General features: G+C 33.6%; 1 protein-coding gene across 2 annotated transcripts in view; it reads right to left on the bottom strand.

The window, feature by feature from the left end:
• The window catches only part of Epha3 (EPH receptor A3), a 288,619-nt gene that overhangs the window by 92,534 nt on the left and 174,858 nt on the right, over positions 1–21,227 (bottom strand). For both annotated transcript variants that reach the window (XM_048346456.1, XM_048346457.1), the window contains exons 4-5: positions 9,647–9,802; positions 8,586–8,921 (exon numbers count right to left, since the gene is read on the bottom strand). In XM_048346456.1, coding sequence (XP_048202413.1) covers positions 8,586–8,921; positions 9,647–9,802 — 492 coding nt within the window. The remainder of the gene's footprint in view (positions 1–8,585; positions 8,922–9,646; positions 9,803–21,227) is intronic.

Raw genomic sequence — 21,227 nt, 5'->3', positions numbered from 1 at the left:
GAATTTGTACATATTTCCTGTATAGTAAACTTACTAAAATATATCTCTTAAAAAACAATGGATGATAATGAAAAGTAGAAGGTGAGCATTTCCTCTGTGATTGAAAAATCTTTGTCTGATGTAATAATATGGTTCTTGGTAAGAGTTTATTATTTTACATATTTTTCCAGAACAAATGTGAAAATAAGTTTTTGCCTCTTTTTTTTTTTTCTTTTTTTTTTTTTTTTTTTTTTTTTTTTTTTTTTTGGTAATTCTGTCCCTTTCCTTAAACAGTAGAGATACCCCTTTTTTTTTTTTTTTTTTTTTTTTTTTTTTTGGCCAGTCCTGGGCCTTGGACTCAGGGCCTGAGCACCATACCTGGCTTCTTCCCGCTCAAGGCTAGCACTCTGCCACTTGAGCCACAAGCGCCCCTTCTGGCCGTTTTCCATATATGTGGTGCTGGGGAATCAAACCGAGAGCTTCATGTGTAGGAGGCAAGCGCTCTTGCCACTAGGCCATATTCACAGCCCCAGAGATACCTTTTGATTTTCCCTTTATTAATATGATCTCAGAGGTACAAGTAAAACTCCCTCAAGAGAAATCTGAACCTCTGAGATCATATTAATAAAGGGAAAATCAAAATGTATCTCTAAAGTTTAAGGGAAAGAAAGGGACAGAATTATATTAAATAAACAGAGGCAGAAGGGAAGGAGTTTAAGTGGTACAGTACCTGGCTATTATATGGGAAGACTTGAATTGAATAGTAATACTAGGTAAAGGAAGAAGAAAGAAAAGGAAGACAAGTAGGAAGAAAGGGTGGGGGGAGGGGAGGAGGAGGAGGAGAGGAGAGAAGGCCATCCTTTGAACACACTGAAGGCATATTCCTGAAGGGCATTTTTGGATTGTGATCTCAGTCTTTTTCTGCTTCCCAGCTTGAGATGTGACTTCACCTTTCTGACATGCCGCATCCATGATAGATGATGACCTGTACTACACTCCCAAACCAGTAAGACCCCTGTGATATTGGATTTGAACCTCCAGCATTGCAAACCAAAGTCTTTTTTTTTTTTAAGTTTGTAAGTAGCCTGTGTCAGGATTTTTGTTACATTGATGCCAGTCTGACTAGTACACATATGTGAACAGGAACCATCCTGGTTAAGAATAGGATTCTTTGTATACCGTAGTTATGGACAAGACATTTATTTGCTTCCAGTAATCTGAAGTTTTTGTAATTATTAACCAATATAATCATGTAAATTATGTTTTGTAAGTGGTAATCATTTCAAGAGGCACCGGTCAATAATGTTAAGATGGAAAAAGGAAGTAAGTGCAAACATCCTATCTGTTGGCTTTCATGTTATTTGATTGCTGTGAACGATTGCTGTGAATGTGGTAGAATTTCAGAGCTCCTGCCACTGAAGGGAGATACATCATTGCTCTTGTAATTTACATATGTATTACACATTTTTGGTAGATAAGTATAAAGTTCCATGAGAAAGTGATGCCTAACATTTTTCAATTTAAAAAGATACAAGTCAGAATTTAATGGCTATTTCTTTCTTGATTGCTGTATACCACAATTAAAAATAGCATTTTTCACTGTAGTTGGCTATTTGTATTCTTTTTCTTGAGAATACAGTTTGGTAGCAATAATCAAAAGACTAACTATATACCTCGAGACACAAAAGTTATGTTACTCAGAATTGTATTAAAAATCACAAAAGAAGACTATTCAAGAATTCAGGTTAGATTTTGGAAGCTCCCACTTGTTCCTAATACTGCATGTTTCATATTGTTATGGCTTTATGCTCATATAATGGTTCTGAATAACTGTCAGGACAATATATGGTTTTGCTCCTGTTGTGCTTATTGCTTCTCCTGTAGATATGGAGCATGCCTCTATGCCAGGATATGATGACTGAAAGGCATCATTAATGTGTTAAATGGCATGGAATGCTCTGACACACTGTCACTACAGGGGGATATTCCCAGATGCACAGGTATTGGCCTCAAGTTCAAAATAGAAAAGAAGAAACGACATGCACTGTGGCCACTGTAACATGCATGCTCATTTAGACTCACTTGATTACAGAAAGAAAGAAATATAAGGTTAACATTTCAAGAGTTAGGATTTGTCAGCCACACAAGGAAACAAGAAGGATGAATAGGCAGCAGGGCACATTTGCGGAATCTTCAAATTTTTAACTAATTAGGAAGTTGATTTTTCTTTATGTTTTAATTTTCTAATTCACTAAATTATTGCTACAAAATGCTTTTCTTTGTGTTCTGGAAAGTTCATAGAGATTGTTCTAGAGTCTGATTTACTTAAGAGTATAACTAATACCTTAAAGATAAGCAGCTACCTCAAAAAGTTCAAAGCCTGAATACCATTGACATGAAGCAATCATCTACCATGTCTATGTAGACTAAATTCCAAAACAAAATTAAGGTGGGTGAGGAAAACATATTTTGGAATAGGAAAGCACCAAACTTAGAAATAATCCTTTTATTATTTAATAATAATAGGAGTAAGAATAATAAACTTCTTTATTTTTTATTTCTAGCCATTGGGTTTATTTAAAAAATATGTGTTTATTTAAGATTTAGTAAATATCTGCTTTTGCATAAGTTAATGGGATTTCAGGAGAAAATAAAAGTTCCTTTTTAACTTACTTTTTTGTTTTAAGTCATTGATAAAGGCTTGTAAGTGTGAATTGATCTTCTTCCCTTCATATCTTTGTATCTGATTAGATTGTGCAGAATGTATTCATTTGTTATTATAGATTAGAACTATATTGGAGATAATAATTGAAAGCAAACAGACACCCATTTGTTTGTGCCATAGGGATTGTAGTGAAATAATTTACAAAGATTGGAAAATACCTGAAGGTAAAGCCTTTGTATGAAAATTGTCATTGTTCTGAAATTGGTAAATCTGTTGAGATTATACAAACTTTCATGTATAAGGAAATCCCTACTGAATTGTTTAGGAGCAAGAAGATATAAAACCTACACTATAGAGCAGGCCACATTTATGGTGGCATGAAAGACAGAGAAATACCAAGGTCCATGTGAACTGAAGAAGTGAGTTAAAGCTGGGAAATTAACCAGATATAACAAATAGGAAAGCCAAGGATTCATGATCTTCCCACCAGAAGAAAATGTAATCATGCTGCAAGAAGACAATCAGTAGGTTCAACAAAATAGAAAATAGCCAATAAAATGTAGAGATATAAACTCCATTTCTGCCCCTCTATATATGATCCAGTGTCTCTGTCTATCTAGGTGTTGTCTCTATCTCTCTCATACAAGTGTCCTAATACATCTTTGTTTCTTCTATTCTCCTTTCTTAATATATTCTTTAGCAGCTGTAGATATCAGCCTCACACACCCATCACCTGAAGTCGAGGATCAATTGGCCAATACATAAGTAGTGCGTTAATTTTTTTATGAAGATATGGAATGAGGATAACGTGTAGTAATTGCTGAATTTAAAAAAAAATCAGAAGGTATACAAATAATATTTTATAATGTTTTTACACATGAAATAAAATTGTATCATATAAAATCATATACATACATTCAGAAGAAAAGTAAAAAGGTCAGTTTACTTTGGAACTTGCTGAGGTTAGAATAGTGTTCACAGAGGTTGGAAGAGAATAAATTAGAGTTCAAAAATGCACGAAATATGTTTATTTAGAGCAAAAATTTTAAGGAGGAGAGATCATGAAAAAAGAAAATGCTACTTTGATATGGAGTGATATATATATATATATATATATATATATATATACACATATATTCCTAAAAGCCTGAGGAGAGAGAGGGACTTCTTTCATCTAATGTAAACTGAAAGAAACATGATGGCCTTTACCTGAGTTTCAAGCCAAAGTTTATCTTATTGCAGAGTTCCAAGACAAAACATTTCTGAGACTGGTAGTACTTTAATATCAACAATCAGAGCAATCAAGAATTCAAATAGGAAAGATCCCAGATAGCTAAAACTTATTTTTGAATTGAATATATGACTCATACATTTAAAAATACTATTTAAGGACTGGAAATTGGAGATAATCCTAGCACTCGTTTTGTTGACTAATGTCATTTGTATTATTTCACTTTTGTCATTATTCAGAAATTCACTTGATCCAAGAATTGTACTTACGGTAACACTCACCATTATTTTCAATTTAAAATTCCTAAAACAGATTGAAGTTACTCATTGGATATTCCACGATCTATTATTCAAGTTGCTTGATCTTCTTTGCTTAGATAAATTAGTTTCCTTTTATTTATTAACAAAAATGATCCTTTCTTCACTGCCTAGTCTTCTTGCTATTTGTTCAACTCAATTTCAAGGTTGTTTTTTACATAGCTGCTCATTTCTGTATATCTATCTATATTTCTCAAATTAAATTTCATGTCTTTTTTTCCAACATATTTCTTTAAATTCCTCAACTTTAAAAGTATGTAATTAATTCTATTTTATGTAACTTTATTTGATTCATAGGGTGTTTTTTAAATTGGTATCTAGTTTAATGGAGATAACAGTCTCATGAACTTTCCTGCCCAGGTTGGCGTCAAACTTTGATCCTGAGGTCTCAACCTGGATGAAATTACTTTTTTGTTCATATATTATTAGGAATTTTTGATTCCCATAATGTGGAGAAGATACTATATGGATCAAAACAATTGAAAAGAAAAATCAGCAAATGTGACTACTTCTTCAATGTAGACAATATACCAATGATAACCAAAGTGTCTCCTAATAAGTTATTTAGAGGCAAGGCTTGGTGTCAGAGAATAGGTCAATTAGCAAAAGAAAAAAATAATAAAAAGAAGACTGAGGGATTATATGTTTTTATGTTGAATGATGAGATTTTTACCACTAATCATTGATTCATCCAATAAATATTTGAATAATGACAAGAAGGTCTTGTACTAAATTTTGCAAATACAAATGTGAGCATTTGGACAACTTCCAGGCCCTCATGAAATTTACATTCTTCCTAACATTTGCATTCAGTGGAAAATAAAGGACCAAATAAGGAATTATTACTGGTTCTTGTGAAAGAAGAAATCAGTGTGCCACTGAAGAAAGGGAGTATGAATGAGAGAACAAAATGAGAACCAAAGATTATGAAAAATCTAAGGTTTGATTGAAAATTAAATAAATAATAGAATGAGATCTTGAAGAGTCAATCATTTATAATGGGCACATGCAATTCTCTCTGCGTATTTTTGTACAGGCTGCTATCATTGAATTATTTGTATCTTTCTCAGGGAAAAAGAAAAATTCATGACAGAAAGCAGGAGACAGAGTGCTTGTTAAGAATGTTAGAAGGAAGATTTGCCTGAGAAAGCATTCTTTTCCAGACTGAAAACAATGGTAATGAGTTGAGGACAGATGGGGAAAATTACATGTAAAGGAAAGGGAGATAAAATTTTCCTTTCACTCTTAATTTTCATTGTCATGAAGAATTAGTAGTCCATGAATATGAGAAAGTAAAGAAAGGGTTTAGGTCTAGGGAAGAATGGAGATTATAAAGAGAATTTCTTGCAGAAGCCTTGTGGGCATCCAAGAGCAGGCTTATTCTAGCTCACTTAAATTATAACAGAATTCCAAGCAAGATTCTGCTCTCCTTCCTAAGATGAATTTCTTTTCTTAGATTCAAAGTATGAGTCACAGAACAACAGAAAGAATAGGATTTAGTGATGAAAGTGCAGCTGGAGTGGGGAACATCTCAAGAGCTAGGTCTCTTCATGAAATATTAGGAAAGCTTCTGGGATTATAAAGTTTTCCAGCATAATTTAGTAGCAGAGGTACACCTACAAATGTTATAATTCTTTGTTCTCTTTTGTATTGTCTGAGATCACTCTTAGTACAGGACATTGGGGGGGAAAAAGCAGATTCAATAATGGAGGTGGATTACACCTGAAACTGCAAGGTAAATGTACCTATTCTAAGAAAGAAAAAGTAACAAGTTAAAAGAAGTTATAACTTTTAGGATTTTTGTTTTGCAATTTACAATTCTTCCTTCATCTCTGACTTATGAAATAATGGACATAATCTCCATATGGAAGCCATGCTTTTTTTCTGTGCTAGCTTTGAGAGCTAAGAACTAATATCCAAATTTACCACTTGATCCTTTACAATTTAGAAGGCACCTTATCAAGTGGGTATCACAAAGCTTTTACAGTGTAATCCAGACAAGAATCAGCAAACTCAATCTCACAAACTAAATTAAAAGGACACATTCACATTTGCCCTTTATATCCATGTCAGAGATAAAGAGACTAGAAGGAATTTAAACACTGTGCTATCCTATCTATCATGGCCATAGCCTTCTAGTAGTAGAGATGTTATTTTTATTTTTATATATTTTTTAGGTTACCAGTCCATTAACCTTTATGAGAACAAATATAAGGCAAAACAAAGAAACAGTTCCAATGGAAATAGCATTGCTTAAAATGGTGTTTGGATATCTTACCCTAAAGATCTGAAAATGGAACAGATATTTCTATCTCCCCAGGCATTTAAAACAAAACAAATATGTCAAACACCAAGTGGTACACATGGTAGACAAATTTATGATTTTTCTTCTAAATGAGTATATGTATGGCTAGGGAAAGCAACTGAGATCATCTTTGCTGAATCTGTCATCCAAAGCAATTTGTAAGTTGGAGGGCCAAAGCATCAACCTCATTTATTTTTTAAGGTCTTGCCCTGATCTTGGCTGCCAAATTTACCTAGATTCATTCACTATATGTACATGGAACTATTAGTTTCCTGATAAATGTATTGCCAGAAAGCAAGAGGGGAATAAGAAATAAAGATGTTTTGCTTGTTTTTATATGATTTTGTTTGACTTAAGAGATAATTATTACATAGATTGTTGATTTCATTTTAAACAAGGTAATAAATCAGCTTAAAGTATAAAAATTCAGAAAAACAATTTACCACATCATTACAACTTCTTAGAATCCTTGTGTTCAGTGGATATGAGCATCCATAATCATACAATAGGTAGCAAGAATACTAGAGTATTTGTGATTTTTCTCACTCAAGGCAATTAAATAAACTTCATACAGAATTTTAAATATCATTAGTTACAAAGGTTCAACATCATTTACTGATGCAAAGAAACAACATATGTTTTTGGCACTGGGATCTAGCTTCAAGTGGGGGAATACAAATCAGTAAATAAGATTAAGGAACCAGTGCTACTTCATTTAAGTCACATCTTCTGCACAAAGAAAGTTTACATAAGACTATTAAGATAATTTTGAACAACATGATTGTTATCAATATATGACAAGAAATAAAGCGGAACAACGTATGTATATTAATTTAGAATCTGAAAGACAGACAGATAGATAGATAGATAGATAGACAAGCATATATATTCTTATATATTTATATGCATGTGCATATACGTATTTAAGTGTATATGTATTTGTACATATATGTAATCATACACACATAACACACACAAATATACCTGAACATAGATTCTGACAGGGATGGAAATAGTTTTCATTAACATAGGAGAGGTAGGGTTCCCTCAAAGGAGTGGGGGTGCTTGTACATGACTCTAGAGATTGCAATTGTGCTAAGATTACTTTCTTGGTTGCTGCATTATGGCACAGATGAAGGCAGACATGAAACACTGAGCTCAGGCACCACACAACATAGTTGAGAAATTATCCAGTATAGACACATTTCTATTCTAATCTGAAGGATTTGTTAGCACTACCAGTACCAAAACATATTTAAAATTAACAATTTCAAGGGTTCTCCTAATGCATACTATTGAATATCAAGCTTGAATGACATGTCTTGTGTATCCTTGGGATCTGAGTTTACTTTCCTGAGTTAACGAAGAAAATGAAACTACTGGTGACAGATTCAGCTATTATTTGCTGCTACTATACTTCTTCCAGCTGATAGACTTTCCCAATCCCTGCTCCTCCTTTTTATACAGACAACAGCACATTCTCCTAACTTCAAAGCAAAGGATGACTCCCATTGAAAGCATATGAGCTTCCATTTTAAAGCAAAACTCAACCAGAAACTTGGTAAGTTCTTCACAATTTGAAAATGTCACTCCATAACTACTACTTCAAAGCCCCAATTTCTTTTGGGAAAAATGGGAAGAACCTGCTTTTTAAATACATATGAATATGTATATATATATATACATATATATGAGAATGAAGAGTATATGTACTATATATGAGAAAAAAACTATTTCTATAATATATGTATATATATGTGTACATACACACACATATATATGTATATATATATATATATTAGTTTAGGTCACATAATCTCCACAAATAAAGTTTACATGACTAAAAGACAATGTAAAATAATCTGGTTGTCATCCCAAAGTGAGAACATAGGTAGATAGTTTATTCTCATCTGAAAAATTGAGTTATTCATTTGACATGATATAATTGACAAAGCATAATAGTAGGAAAAAGCCAAGGGTTCATTGGAATATTTTCACTCCATCACTTTGCCATATACTTGTTGCCCAAACATTGATGAGTTGGATGTGGCATACAGGAACTAGAAACAACTGGAAAGGTGTACTCACCAGCCTGATTAGTTGTGATGCTCACTGCAGCAAACTGTCTTGGTGGGGAGCTCAGCTCTGAAACCCCATTAATAGCATCAATTTCAAAGGTGTAGTTGGTGTGTGCCAGGAGGTCTGTCACTGTCACCGTGGTGTTGGTGAGTCCAAACTGTCGAGGGAGGAAGTGAACATTTGGGCTGCATGGCTCACACTCCTTCACATTCCACCCACATTTCTTACACACGATGTTGAAAGTAACATCTTTCCGGCCTCCTGTGTCCAGAGGCCAGCTCCAGTCCAAGATAACGGAGGTCTCGTTTATATTAGAGATAACATTTCTTGGTGCAGATGGAGGTCCTGCAAAGTAGTTCAACAAAGATTAATGAGCTTCACTTCTGCTTTCCACTACAAGGGCAAATGATAATTTACAATGGAACTGAAAGAGGTAAATAACCATTCTGTCTTTATTATCTACTTTTAATTCATCCTTAGAGGAACCATGAGATTATAGACACATGCACTCAAGACCCCTGTCCTCCCTGAAATATCAATGGGGGAGTTTTGTGTCCTGGTTGAGGATTGTCCAACAAAGGAACTCACCACTAAATTCAATACCCATGTGAATAGTTAAGAAAACTTCGGTATTGCTTTTATAAATCTTAATCATTTTCTCCCTGTGACCTATAACCAAGAGATAATAAGAGGCAATAGAAATGTAAGAACATAAATTCACTGTCTATAACCTCCCCACCCTGTCAAATGTATTGCAAGATACTTAAAGAAGGTACAGAAATGTTCTTTTTCTCAGGGTTGCATTGCAGGAAGTCCTTCTAAACAACAATTCATTTTGTGTGATCGATGTTGCATTTGGGATGAGCAAAGCATGAAAAGGGAAGCAGAGGAAGCTTTCAATTGCACGTGGATAAGGAAAGGAAATGGATAAATGCTTAAAATACATATACACACAGAAACCAAAGGGGGAAAAAAAGCAAAACTAAGCAATACCAACAAAATCCAGCACAGGAAACAAGGAAATAAACCAAACCAAATGTAGAAGCATGGGTTGCAGCAGAACTACTCACGGGTACAAGCCATGGATGGAGGGTCTTTGTCTGCTCGGAAGTAATTATTCTCACACCTGCAGTGCACTGAACCATCTTCATAGGTAGAACTGTGAGGTGGACATTTGGCACATTTCGTGTTACCATCCAAAGCCTTGTAGAAGCCTGGTCGACAAGCTACAAACAAAAGGGATCATTTTAAGTTTCTGAAGATAATCTAGTAGGTGTATATAGAAAACAAATAAAACTGATTTCAGGAGGAATGCCTTATGAATCAAAATCAATTTGTTTTCTCCCAGAATTTACAGAAGCAAATAATAGGACCAACTATCATTCTCCCCATATACATTTCAATTTGTACCAAATGTTAAGGACCTCTCCCAACACACACACACACACACACACACACACACACACACACACACACACACACATGCACATACACTATTTAGATTATTTTGGCACTACAGTATGATGAAATTTCCAACTTGTGTTTTGACAGCTTTGCTTGGCATTGGACTATTTGTGGAAAAAATAAAGTGAAACCATGTTGCTATGCAGTCATTTCTTGCCCTCAGCCTTTTTGTTTGTTTGTTTGTTTTCATTCCCTTTTTAAAACATGATGCAATGTGGGTACTCTCTACCCTGCAGTGGGCAGAATATTGCTTATTGACTAGTTTCCTAACGATTCTATGAGTACACAGCTTTGTCCTGCAAAGTATAATCAAGTAAAGAGGGAAACATCATGGCTTTGTATATATTTTAAAGTTCTTGATAGATGATTCACATGTTTGATTGTTTACAAAGTATTTCTTACCTTTTGTCATAATAGCTTACAATAAAGATTTAAATATATTCCCTATCCATATTGGAAATAGTTTGAGAGCTCATCTTCTGCATGTTTTTTTTTTCTGGCCATGTTTTTGCATAACATGTTCTCAGTAAACTCAGTGAGCGAGTTTTATCAGACATTGATTTTTATCTTGTCATTGATCTCTCTAGTAAGCATCTGTTCTCATATAAATCACTCCAAAAGGAAAAGTAAAATGCTGAGCTCTTTCATTTAATTCATTTTTGTACAATATCGGGAGCTAAAGTAGTAATGAGTAATCCTAAAAAGAAATTTCCACATTAATAATTTAGGATTTGATTTTTAGATTTCATTTTGGAAGCCAATAATTGCTGAAATTTATGAAACTCAGATTCATATTTCAGTGACAAAGGTTAATATTTATACAGAAAGTATTCACTATAGTTTGTCACTGGTTTCCAGAACTTTTTTTCACCAACTTCATTACATATTGGAAATAAGGTGTTTTTTTTTTAATTATAAAAGAACTAAGTGACAATCTTAATATTTGTAATCACTAAATGAATTTCTGAAAGGAAACACATTACACACATATTAGAATAGCGACTTGCAAAACACTTCTAGAAATAAAACATGGAAATGGCATTGGTAAAATTGACCACTAGAATGACATAAAATGATGGTCATCACCAATCTAGACTCAATGTTTTCAGGTTCCTAATAAAAATTGTTGCTGCAAGAGAATTGAACAAAGCCATTCAGGCAGCCAGTGCAGGATCATGAGCGAGGCACAGCTTGAGGAAGGAAACTGCAGATAAGTTTCCTTATTTAAAAAGAGAAATAAATGTAGTTTTTAATGAATGTAAATAGCTAAGGAATCAAAGAGAGAAAGGGAGAGAGAACTGAACAACCGTCGGTGTCACATTGAGATCCACTTGAATAAATTCTACTGCCCAATCAAATGTAGATTAAGATTAGGATTCTAAATGTTTTTGCTTTGTTCTTACACATTGGTCAGAAACTCCTACTCCTACCTCATTTCATATTGCCATGGGGGGAAGGATGTAAAGTATATGAATAAACTATGCACTTTTGCTTTTAATTTCATTCATACTCTAAGTGCCTTTTATCTTATTTTTCAAGAGGGCAAAGCTATATCTATAGAAAACGAAGTGCTCTGATGTATGTGTTATTGTGTATGCTTATAAATTTTGCCTACATAGTATTGTTGAAATAACTGCAGTTTAAAAAATCAGTGCAAAGATATTCACTAAGCACTCATTTGTGTTTGTTCATATTACAGAGGGCTATGCGATAGTTTTAATAAAAGACTAAGAGAATGCCATAACCACTTTTTGGCTTTGCAGGATTTTTTTGTAGTGCTGATATTAGATATTTTTAATAAATCAACAAGGTGAGAATATTATGCCAGGTATCAGTGGCGTATGGCTTGGTACTCATGAGATGGAAGTTGAAAAGGATTTAGGGGAAGAATTGAATCCAGAACAGGCAAAAATTTTTGAGACTCTAATCATAAATTAACAAACAAATACCAAACTGAAGGTGTGGTTCACGTGATAGAGCAAGAAAGCTCAGTAAGAGCTTGAAGACTTCTGATCAAGCCTCAGATCCTGCACAAAGAAAAAGAAAAAGAAGGAAAAAAATAAAAGAAAGAAAGAAGGGAATAAAGAAAGGAAAGAAGAAAAAAAAGAAAGATAAAAGAGAGAAAAAAATGTTGAGCCAAACTACTAACTATAGTTTATTAAAATATGATAAGTAACTTTAGAAATGATGATAAAGTTAGTTAGAACTATGTTGAGATAGTTTAATAACTATTTTGTTAGTTCTACTTTAGTCAAGGTAATATCTAATTCAGATTTCAATAATCTCAGACATATAAGCTCAGTTACTCCAGAGTACCGATTTGGAGAATTCATTTGAGGCCAACACAGACAAAAAGTTTTCTGGACCTCAACAGAAGCAGTAAACAAAGCATGGTTATATAATCCTGTTATCCTAGTTTAGGAAGGAATAAGTAGAATAAGGCTACTCTGTGCAAAACTGTGTGAAAAAAAAATCACTGTGACAATGTCAAATCATTTAAAGAAAACAGAGAGAAGGCATGGCTCAAGTGGTAGACCACTTCACTTATAAGTGAGAGATCCTGGGTTCAAATCCTAGTAATATTAGAAAATGTTTGTGTATAATTAAAAATAATAATTTTCTTCATAACAAAAAAGAGCTTTTGAAACAGAAACAGGAAAGAGACATTTAAGGGGCTATGTTGAAGAGACATACTATTCTTAGTGGGGACTGGAACAGGATCCCAAAGGAGTGCCGTTTGAAATAGATCATGAAGACAGTAGAAGATGCCACAAGAATGTGAATTAAATGTACAAATAGATGAATATGAAAACGCATACTGTTATCTGAAGAAATGTGGCTACCACTATTGATTATTTACCCAATATCAAAACCTTGGTTCCTGGTAGTTATTGGAATTGTGTTGGTTCAATACTGTACACAAGAAGTGCTCTCCTACTTATCTAGAAATCAATATCCAAAATTATGGCTGAAAAAAATAGAAGGAAGCTGTAATGTATGTCATCAGCATATCTTTTTCTTTTCTTATGGACGCATACATCTAAGGTCACACTAAATGACTCTAGCCTGATTATAAACAGAGTGGCTGAAATCATAGCAGTTTGAAAAGGACAATGATTTCCATGCCAAGCAGACTCAAAGTTTCTTGCCTCAGGAATATATTTTTGCTTAAGACATTTTGACTATGTGTGCTTTCATTTGTAGTCGAAAATATTTTTAAGTGCTACAACCAGACAGAAAATTCTAATTAGGAAGACTAGCAGCCACAACAGAGCTAAAAAGATCCTGAGAAATCACATTGGCCAGTATGTATGTTTTATACCCAGCGGAATGAAGGTTAGAAAGTTAAGCAGACACAAACTTAAAGATAGACTTGTATCTTGTGATATTTAGTAGCCGGCTAATAGGCTTCAACCACTAATTCACACGCCAAACACCAAACTATGAAAGACTATAATAACATTTTAGGGTTTTTTTTAGATATTTTAATTTGAGTTTCACATGCATTTACTTAATCAAACAGTTGTGTTTTCAGGGTAGAATGTACTTATTTTACAACCTGGAGAGTTAAAAGAGAAATATAAAAAAGAAATATGCTTAAAATAAAGAAATCTAGAAATATAGTTGAAAGAAGAGACTATTTTTTACTTCTAATTTTAAAAATAGAGCAAGTTGCTCTTGATAAACATGATTTTATTTTCCTACCTACAGCAAATTACTAACACATCTTAGGATAAAGTGCTAAGAAAGAATTTAAAAGTTCAGGTTTCCCACTTTGTATATGCTACTAAAATAATACTTAACTAAATTGAATACAGTACACATGTATTCAAACCTTACTGGAAAAATTAAAGAATTCTGATTTACATCTCTGAAGCTGCGAGGTTTTCAAGTATAAAAGATGGGCTTTTAACCAAAGTTTGGTAATCTTATATCTTTAATTTTATGTTGATAAATCAATAAGGCATAATCCATAGGTTTAAATTAATAACCATTAAAAAAAGTGAGATAGCACACTCTCAAATCCTATTTGCTATTATGATGTATTTCCTAGGAATTGAACATGATGATTTTGGAATCTCATATGGTTTTTATCTTCATAAACTGGTCCTTGATTTTTTTTCCTTTTATCCAAGTACTTCATCTAATTTCCTGCATGTGAGAGAAGTCATGGAGTGTTATAAAAATGCAAGTTCTAATCTTATCTTTATACTAAATAGATGCTATCTTGAACTCCTAAAGTTTGCATCTGCAAACTTTAATGTGGCTGATGGCTTAGTGACTCCCTCTTCTATAAATAAATCCTGGCTATTTTCAGTAACTATGCATTGCTAGCTCAGATCCCAAGCAGTTCACTGATGGGAGTTCTTTCCAATCAATTTTGTATGCACCATATCTAGCAGTGTCTACCACTAAGCAGGTGATGGGCTCCTTAGTTATATGACTAGCATGCAACTACTGGTCCTCTAAAGACTCCTACTGTCTTGCCTGAGGTATAACTGGTTTTGACTAAGTTGCCTCAATATTATCTTCAGGACAGACACTATAAAATGCAAAATTTTTCACATGTCCAGAATTGTAGGACTTCTTAAACTTTCTAAATAGGAGGGGAAAAAAACTTTATATTCTGTAAGAATTAAAATTAACGATCAAAAATATAAAACTATATATTTAACAGGAAAGGCAGTGACATTCTTTCTTGAACTAAAAATATCCATTTGGAAACACAATGACAGATTTTTAGTGTTTTTCTGTGCTCAAGAAGGAAATATTCAAGGATTGGATAGTTTTTGTCATTGAAGGGATTGAAAAATAAACTGATTTCCAAACAAATAAATCCATAATATTAAAATGTTGTCTTCCTCAATGTGTTATCACCCCTAAAGATCACTGTGTCTTTCTCTCTGTCTCTCTGTCACAAACACACACATACACACACACACACACACACACACACACACACCCTTCTTACATAAACTCTATCAGAATCTGAGTGCTGGTGGTTCATTTTTGTAATCTTAGCTGCTCAAGAGGCTAAGATTTGAGGCTTATTGTAAAAATTGATTATTTTCACCTCCATCCATTTTTCTACACACACAAACACATGCACACACACACCAAACCACACACACACTCACCCACATCACATTTTCACATATTCTTTATCATGGATTGTTGGGCACCCAGGCTAATTCTACAATTTAGATATGTAAATAGTACTCTGATAGAAATGGGGTGCTCTATTTTTTCTTTAATTTTGATTAATCTCCTCTAGAAATCAACCCAAGAGTGGTATGGGGGTGGGGGTCATAATGTAGATCCTAAGTAGACTGTCCTCAATTATATAAATTCCATCATAAAATATCCTTGTGCTATTGATTCTTAATTAGAAAGAGAAAAATCTAGTTTACAAATAACTTTGTGAAATTATTCTTGATGGTACTCTACCAAAGTTGTACATTGTAGATACAACAAAACCATTTGAATCTTGAGTATCATATGGGAATCAAAAGATATAAAATCAAATCTTATGAACATGAATCAAAATGTTGACACTAATTACTTTAATTACAAAAATATAAGATGATACATGAGTTTATACTCTTTAAACAGCAAAGAAAATAGAACTCAAAAGAATGCAATTTCTTGATGTTAGTTTGGACTAAGGATTTATTTGCCTGTTTTCATAATTTCATGTTTTTTTTAAAAAAAATTGTGCAGAATTAGTGAGAGTATGATTGCTCAATTATTGAACAAACTCTCAAACTTAATGAAAACCCACAAGATAAGTCACTATAGAACAAATAGGACAAGGTCCCTGAAAAACTTTCATCTCACATTAAAAAACACTAAAAAATTTTCAATACAATAATAGGCGGAAGCCAAAATAACACCAATTGGTAGGTGATGAATTAAAGATATTTTTGGAGCTTGCTGATTCTATCTTTATAAATGGGAAACAATAAAGCCGGAACTAAACTGTGAGCCATTTTTGGCAGAGGGGGATTGAGAGTGGGGGTAAAGTAACAAACACATTGACAACTCTGGAAAATAATAAAGGAAAGTATGAAACAAGGAGAATGAGGAATATGACTTCTACAGTGAATAATAATTATGGAAGCGATCCAGGATAGAATCTTGGCTTCCTTCCAAAGTAAGTAGCAGCACACTTTTCTCCCAGGTTGTAATTGATGGGTTTTAGCTACTGATACAGGGAATGGATAAAGTTTCCATAGTGAAAGGAAAACAAATGCTATTAGTAAACTGTGGTGGCTACTGTTGAAAGAGAGTAGACAGCCTTTCAATTGCAAAGTGAATTTTGTCTCCAGTTGACTAATGTGGTTGACTTTTAGAAGAAACATGTTCCTAATTAAGGGTTAAAAGGCTCATTTCAATTTGAATTAACTTTAAATTAAAAAAAATAAAGCTGTTGGTAAATAGGGTTCTTTTAAGCATTCAGAACTTAGCTCCTAAACACAGGGCTATATGGCCAATTCCCAGCCATAAACACAAAGTAATGACCAGAATCAGCACTAGCTAAACAGATGATTTCCTGGTCTTGGAATTCCAAAACTGACAGGGTTTATTTCCCTGTACAAGGTCAAAGCAACTGTTTATTCCAAAAATGAGCTTAACTCCACAATCTTACAGGAACTCTATTCTTCGCCATCTGAATAGAGGTACAAGGCTTTGAGGCAAGGCTCAGGCTTTTCAATACACTGGAAGTGGCTATGTTCAGTCATTAGACCCAGCCTGCAATGTGCAGAATTTACAAAATGATCAAGTGTTTCCTTCTTGTGTTCCTTCTTCTGTTCAATGAAAGAGCCCCAAGGCAAAATGCCACCACACCACTAACACAACACAATCAATCACAATCTGGTGTGGCTTAAAGATAGCATAGTAACAAAACCTTTCTGTGTGGTGGGTGGTGTCCCATCAGATTTAGCAAGACAATAACAGTGCAATAGTGCACATTTACCATGAAGAGAATACTTAGATACTCTGGTCCTAAATTTTGTTGTTTGGAAATTTTTCTACTGGCCACATTCAAAGAACTCGAGAGCCTCAGAGTGGCACCTACAGAGATTTAAATTCTTTATTATCAACATGAATAGCATGGTATATATTGATGGAAATAAGTAGTACATAATGAGTAGATGATGAAAGGATGTGGAAAAGAAAGGAGAGTAAAGAGGAAGGGAATAGAGGCAAGGGAAGGAGAGATGAGGGAAGGAGAGAAGAGGGAAGAGATCATTCTTATGAGATGTAAAAATGAATATCAAAATGCCTAGGACCCAGGGCTATACTCAGGATTGATTTAAAATTAACAACAACAACAACAAAAATCCTTGAAGAACTTTTCCGAGTAGTCAGAAAAATTTCCTTTATACCATAGCATAACTGGAAAGTGCCAGGAAATTATTACTACCAGGGTTCTTGGAGAAGGTAAGTCACTTCTGTATGTAAAACTCACTTCTTTGGCTAAGCTTCCCTCTCTCCATTCTTAAATCATCACTAGAGCATGGAGATGGGTAAAGAATAATATGCTCATCTTTATAATTTAACTTTAGAAAGACAGAACTAATATCATTAATCAAATTTTGGAAAATCCAATAATATAGAGTAAACTTTGAGATAGAAGTGTCTGAAAATCTTAAATGCTCTGATTTCCAAAGGGCTTATTGTATACAAATATACAAAGAACAGCATAATCTTATGTATTTTCATCTATGCAAAGACATGCTCTCAATGACAATTATCATACTATAAAATTAGAAGAGATGCAATTACTTAAACTTGAAAAGTAGTTAAATGAATAACATAGTTATTTTTTGTGAATAAATTATGTTAATACTATACATTTTCCTAATGTTTGTTGCAGAAAAATCGTGCAAATTATATATAGAGATAGATATAAATGTTATTGATCTGAATTTTTTAATTCGGAAATGGATATTGCGTTTATCTAATGATGGAAAATTAGAGGTCTTAGAGGCAAAGTTACTGCATATAAACAATTAAAATCCAACATTTTAGTTGATGTGTATGTGTGTGTGTGTGTGTGTGTGTGTGTGTGTGTGTGTGTGTGTGTGTGATTTCAGCTGTGGGTATCTGTCATGAAAATCTGAAGTATCTAACTAAATATGCATGCTTTGTGCAGCTAAACTCTGGACATAATTTCTTCACTTGAGGCTGTTTACACACATATTCAGATGCACAAACATACACAGATTATAGTTTTACTAGCATTTGCTCCGGTTCACTCATTTTTTCCTAGCCTTTTTCATAAAAAAGTGCAAAAAAGGAAGAAATTATGGACACTAATTTGAATTTTTCACATTTTGCCTCAAATGATTTATCTCTAGTTGTAAAAACTTACAGAGAAAACAGAACAACGTTTTAAATCCAGGATTTAAAAGAAAAAAAAACTATGAATGATGTAACTTGAAGTATAGACAAAGTTATATGAAGACTAAGACACATGCAGAAATACTTGCTGTCTTTGTTAGATTGTTAATTATCTGCTTTTCAAAGAAGGTGACCATCTGGAGATTGGATGAAAGATAACATCTTCATAATTTAGTAGAAATCCTTAACTTATCATTATTCTTAAGATGAGGTGTTTTTTTAAAATTTAAATTGTCAATTCTTATTCTAAAGAAATAACTATCCAACTTTCAATTTTACCTTAATTCAAACTGAATCCCACAAAGTTACTATTGATTTTTAATTCTTGTCATTAGTAAAATGACTGAAATGCTATTATGGTACATATGAAATCTCATGGTATTGAACTGTGGAACACCAGGGTTTGTTTGGGGGGGCGGGGGTAGAGGAGTTAAAATTTATACATTTCAAAATTGTCTGCTAGAAATATAAAACAAAAGCTTCCTTTTCTAATTAAGATGCAAAGAAACTTTTCAAACAATTAAATGACTGTCTTGGACAAGTGTTGATTGTGATGCACTTTGAGTGCATTCAAATTGTTTAAAGTGGCATAGAGATGAAGATAGTTCTCTTTATAGTCATGATTATATCATCCTATAACTTAATTTGAGAATGTACTATAATGAAAAGGATACAAAGGTTAAAGTCATATAAGAGGAGAACACTAAACATATGAAAGACTAGAACTACAAGAAAATAATATAAAAGGAAAAAATGTTCCACTTATTGATTTCTTTTTCTTTTCTTTTACCAGTCCTGGGCCTTGAACTCTGGGCACTGTCCCTGGCTTCTTTTTGCCCAAGGCCTGCACTCTACCACTTGAGCTACAGCGCCACTTCTGGCCTTTTCTATATATGTGGTGCTGAGGAATAGAACCCAGGGCTTCATGTAGGGGAGACAAGTGTTCTACCATTAGGCCAAATTTCCTACCTTGTGCCCCTTATTGTTGGCAAGTGAATTCCATTCTTGTATTCCAAAGATCTGGGACATATTGAAATGAAGAAGTACAATAGTAGAAAGTATCAGGCCAGGTGCCATATCCTGTGATTTTATTCTTCCTAGTCTGGAGGTTGAGATCTGAGGATGATGGTGCAAAGCCAGCCAAGGGCAGGAAAACACTGGAGACTCTTATCTCCAGTTAATCTCCATTAGACTATTATCTCCAAGTAACCACCAGAAAACCAGAAATTCTGCTGAGGCTCAAGTGGTAGAGTGCTAGCCTTGAACAAAACAAACAAATAAACAATAACAAAAACCTCAGTATCAGCACCATGGTCCTGAGTTTAATCCCCAGGACAGACAGAGTCAAAAATTTAAAAAAACAAACAAAAACCAAGAAAGATATCTGATAATTTTCATTTTCTACAACCTCAGATTTGCTACAATGCTTCTACTGTAAGAAGGATAGAGTGTGAGTGTATCTTCATGCTAAATTCATATAACTAGACCATGTATATGTCTGTATAAGAATGTGCATGAGGTCTTGTCATTTAAATCACAATTCTACTTTACGGTGGATCAATTATCACTTGTGTAAATCTTTTCGAGTGTGTGTGTGTGTGTGTGTGTGTGTGTGTGCTTATATTATGAAAGATGGGTCATGAATACATCGTGGTAGCTTTGTCTTTATTTCTCTGACAAATATTCACATGATGGGCTTCTGTAAGGCAACCACTGAATTTTAAGGGAAGACTAGAAGCATCTTCCATCTCTCCACAGCAACACCCCATTATCATATGCCCTATGTCCAATTACTAGGTTCAGCAAAACATAGACTATTCCTAAACACAATTACTCTTAGAAAAATCAATCATGAAATTTAAAATGAAATAGGAGGAAGAACATAAACACATTTTGAAACATATATATGCATGCCATTTAGTGCTGTGTCTAGAAATGTATAACTTAAGTAACCTACAGATATCATGTAACACTATTTAATGGAAAATAAGCATGTGCTGTTTGAAATTATAAACAAGACTCTTGTTTCTTCTGAATATTTCTTCAATAAAATCTTGGAATTCAAGCAAGTAGTTCAATGACATAAAATAAACGCTAACTATATTAATTAAAGAAGCCTCCAAAATAAATATTTTAACTTAAATTAGAAAAAGCAAGGGGTACATAAATCTCCAATTGAGTAGTAATATTTGTGATTTTTACACCTGCTAATCTTAAAATGTGGGCTGTCATTTTCTGTGTATGTACAAACGATTGAATCCTGGAGATAACATTCTAACAGCAACAACAATACAGAAGATTGGAAGGGTAAGTATTTGAATGTGACTTTGAGGTAGGAAAAAGTTTAAAAAGGTATAAAATTAAAAGAAGAAAGAATGGAGATAGAACAGAGGATATGTGAGCCTCAAATTAATTTGGGGAGGCATACAGACCCATTAGAACATGAGCAACTGGGAAATTAGATATTAAAAGTTGGTTTTAAATTTATTAAGTGTTGCTGGAAGTGATTGAAAGGTTTCATGCATGAGCTACACTATAATCAGATTTACATTTCAAAGGCTCCTTCTTGCTCCTATGGGGAAAGTGCAATGAACTAGTGAGGAATGCAACAGATGGGAGACTGCTGAATAATCCACATTAGAGATAATGTGGCATATGCAGGGAAATTATTATAGTCATCAATTTGAGGTACATTTGTATATAACATTGATAGGTACTAATAATAAGGTGGAAAAGCCTGAAGACTGTCATCATAAAGCAGGTAGTTATAGAAGTGAC

Source organism: Perognathus longimembris, chromosome 5, assembly GCF_023159225.1.
Source record: "Perognathus longimembris pacificus isolate PPM17 chromosome 5, ASM2315922v1, whole genome shotgun sequence".
In the NCBI taxonomy this organism is placed as follows: Eukaryota; Metazoa; Chordata; class Mammalia; order Rodentia; family Heteromyidae; genus Perognathus; species Perognathus longimembris.
The sequence above is the reverse complement of the archived record's forward strand: the minus strand, read 5'-3'. Positions and strand labels throughout refer to the sequence as shown.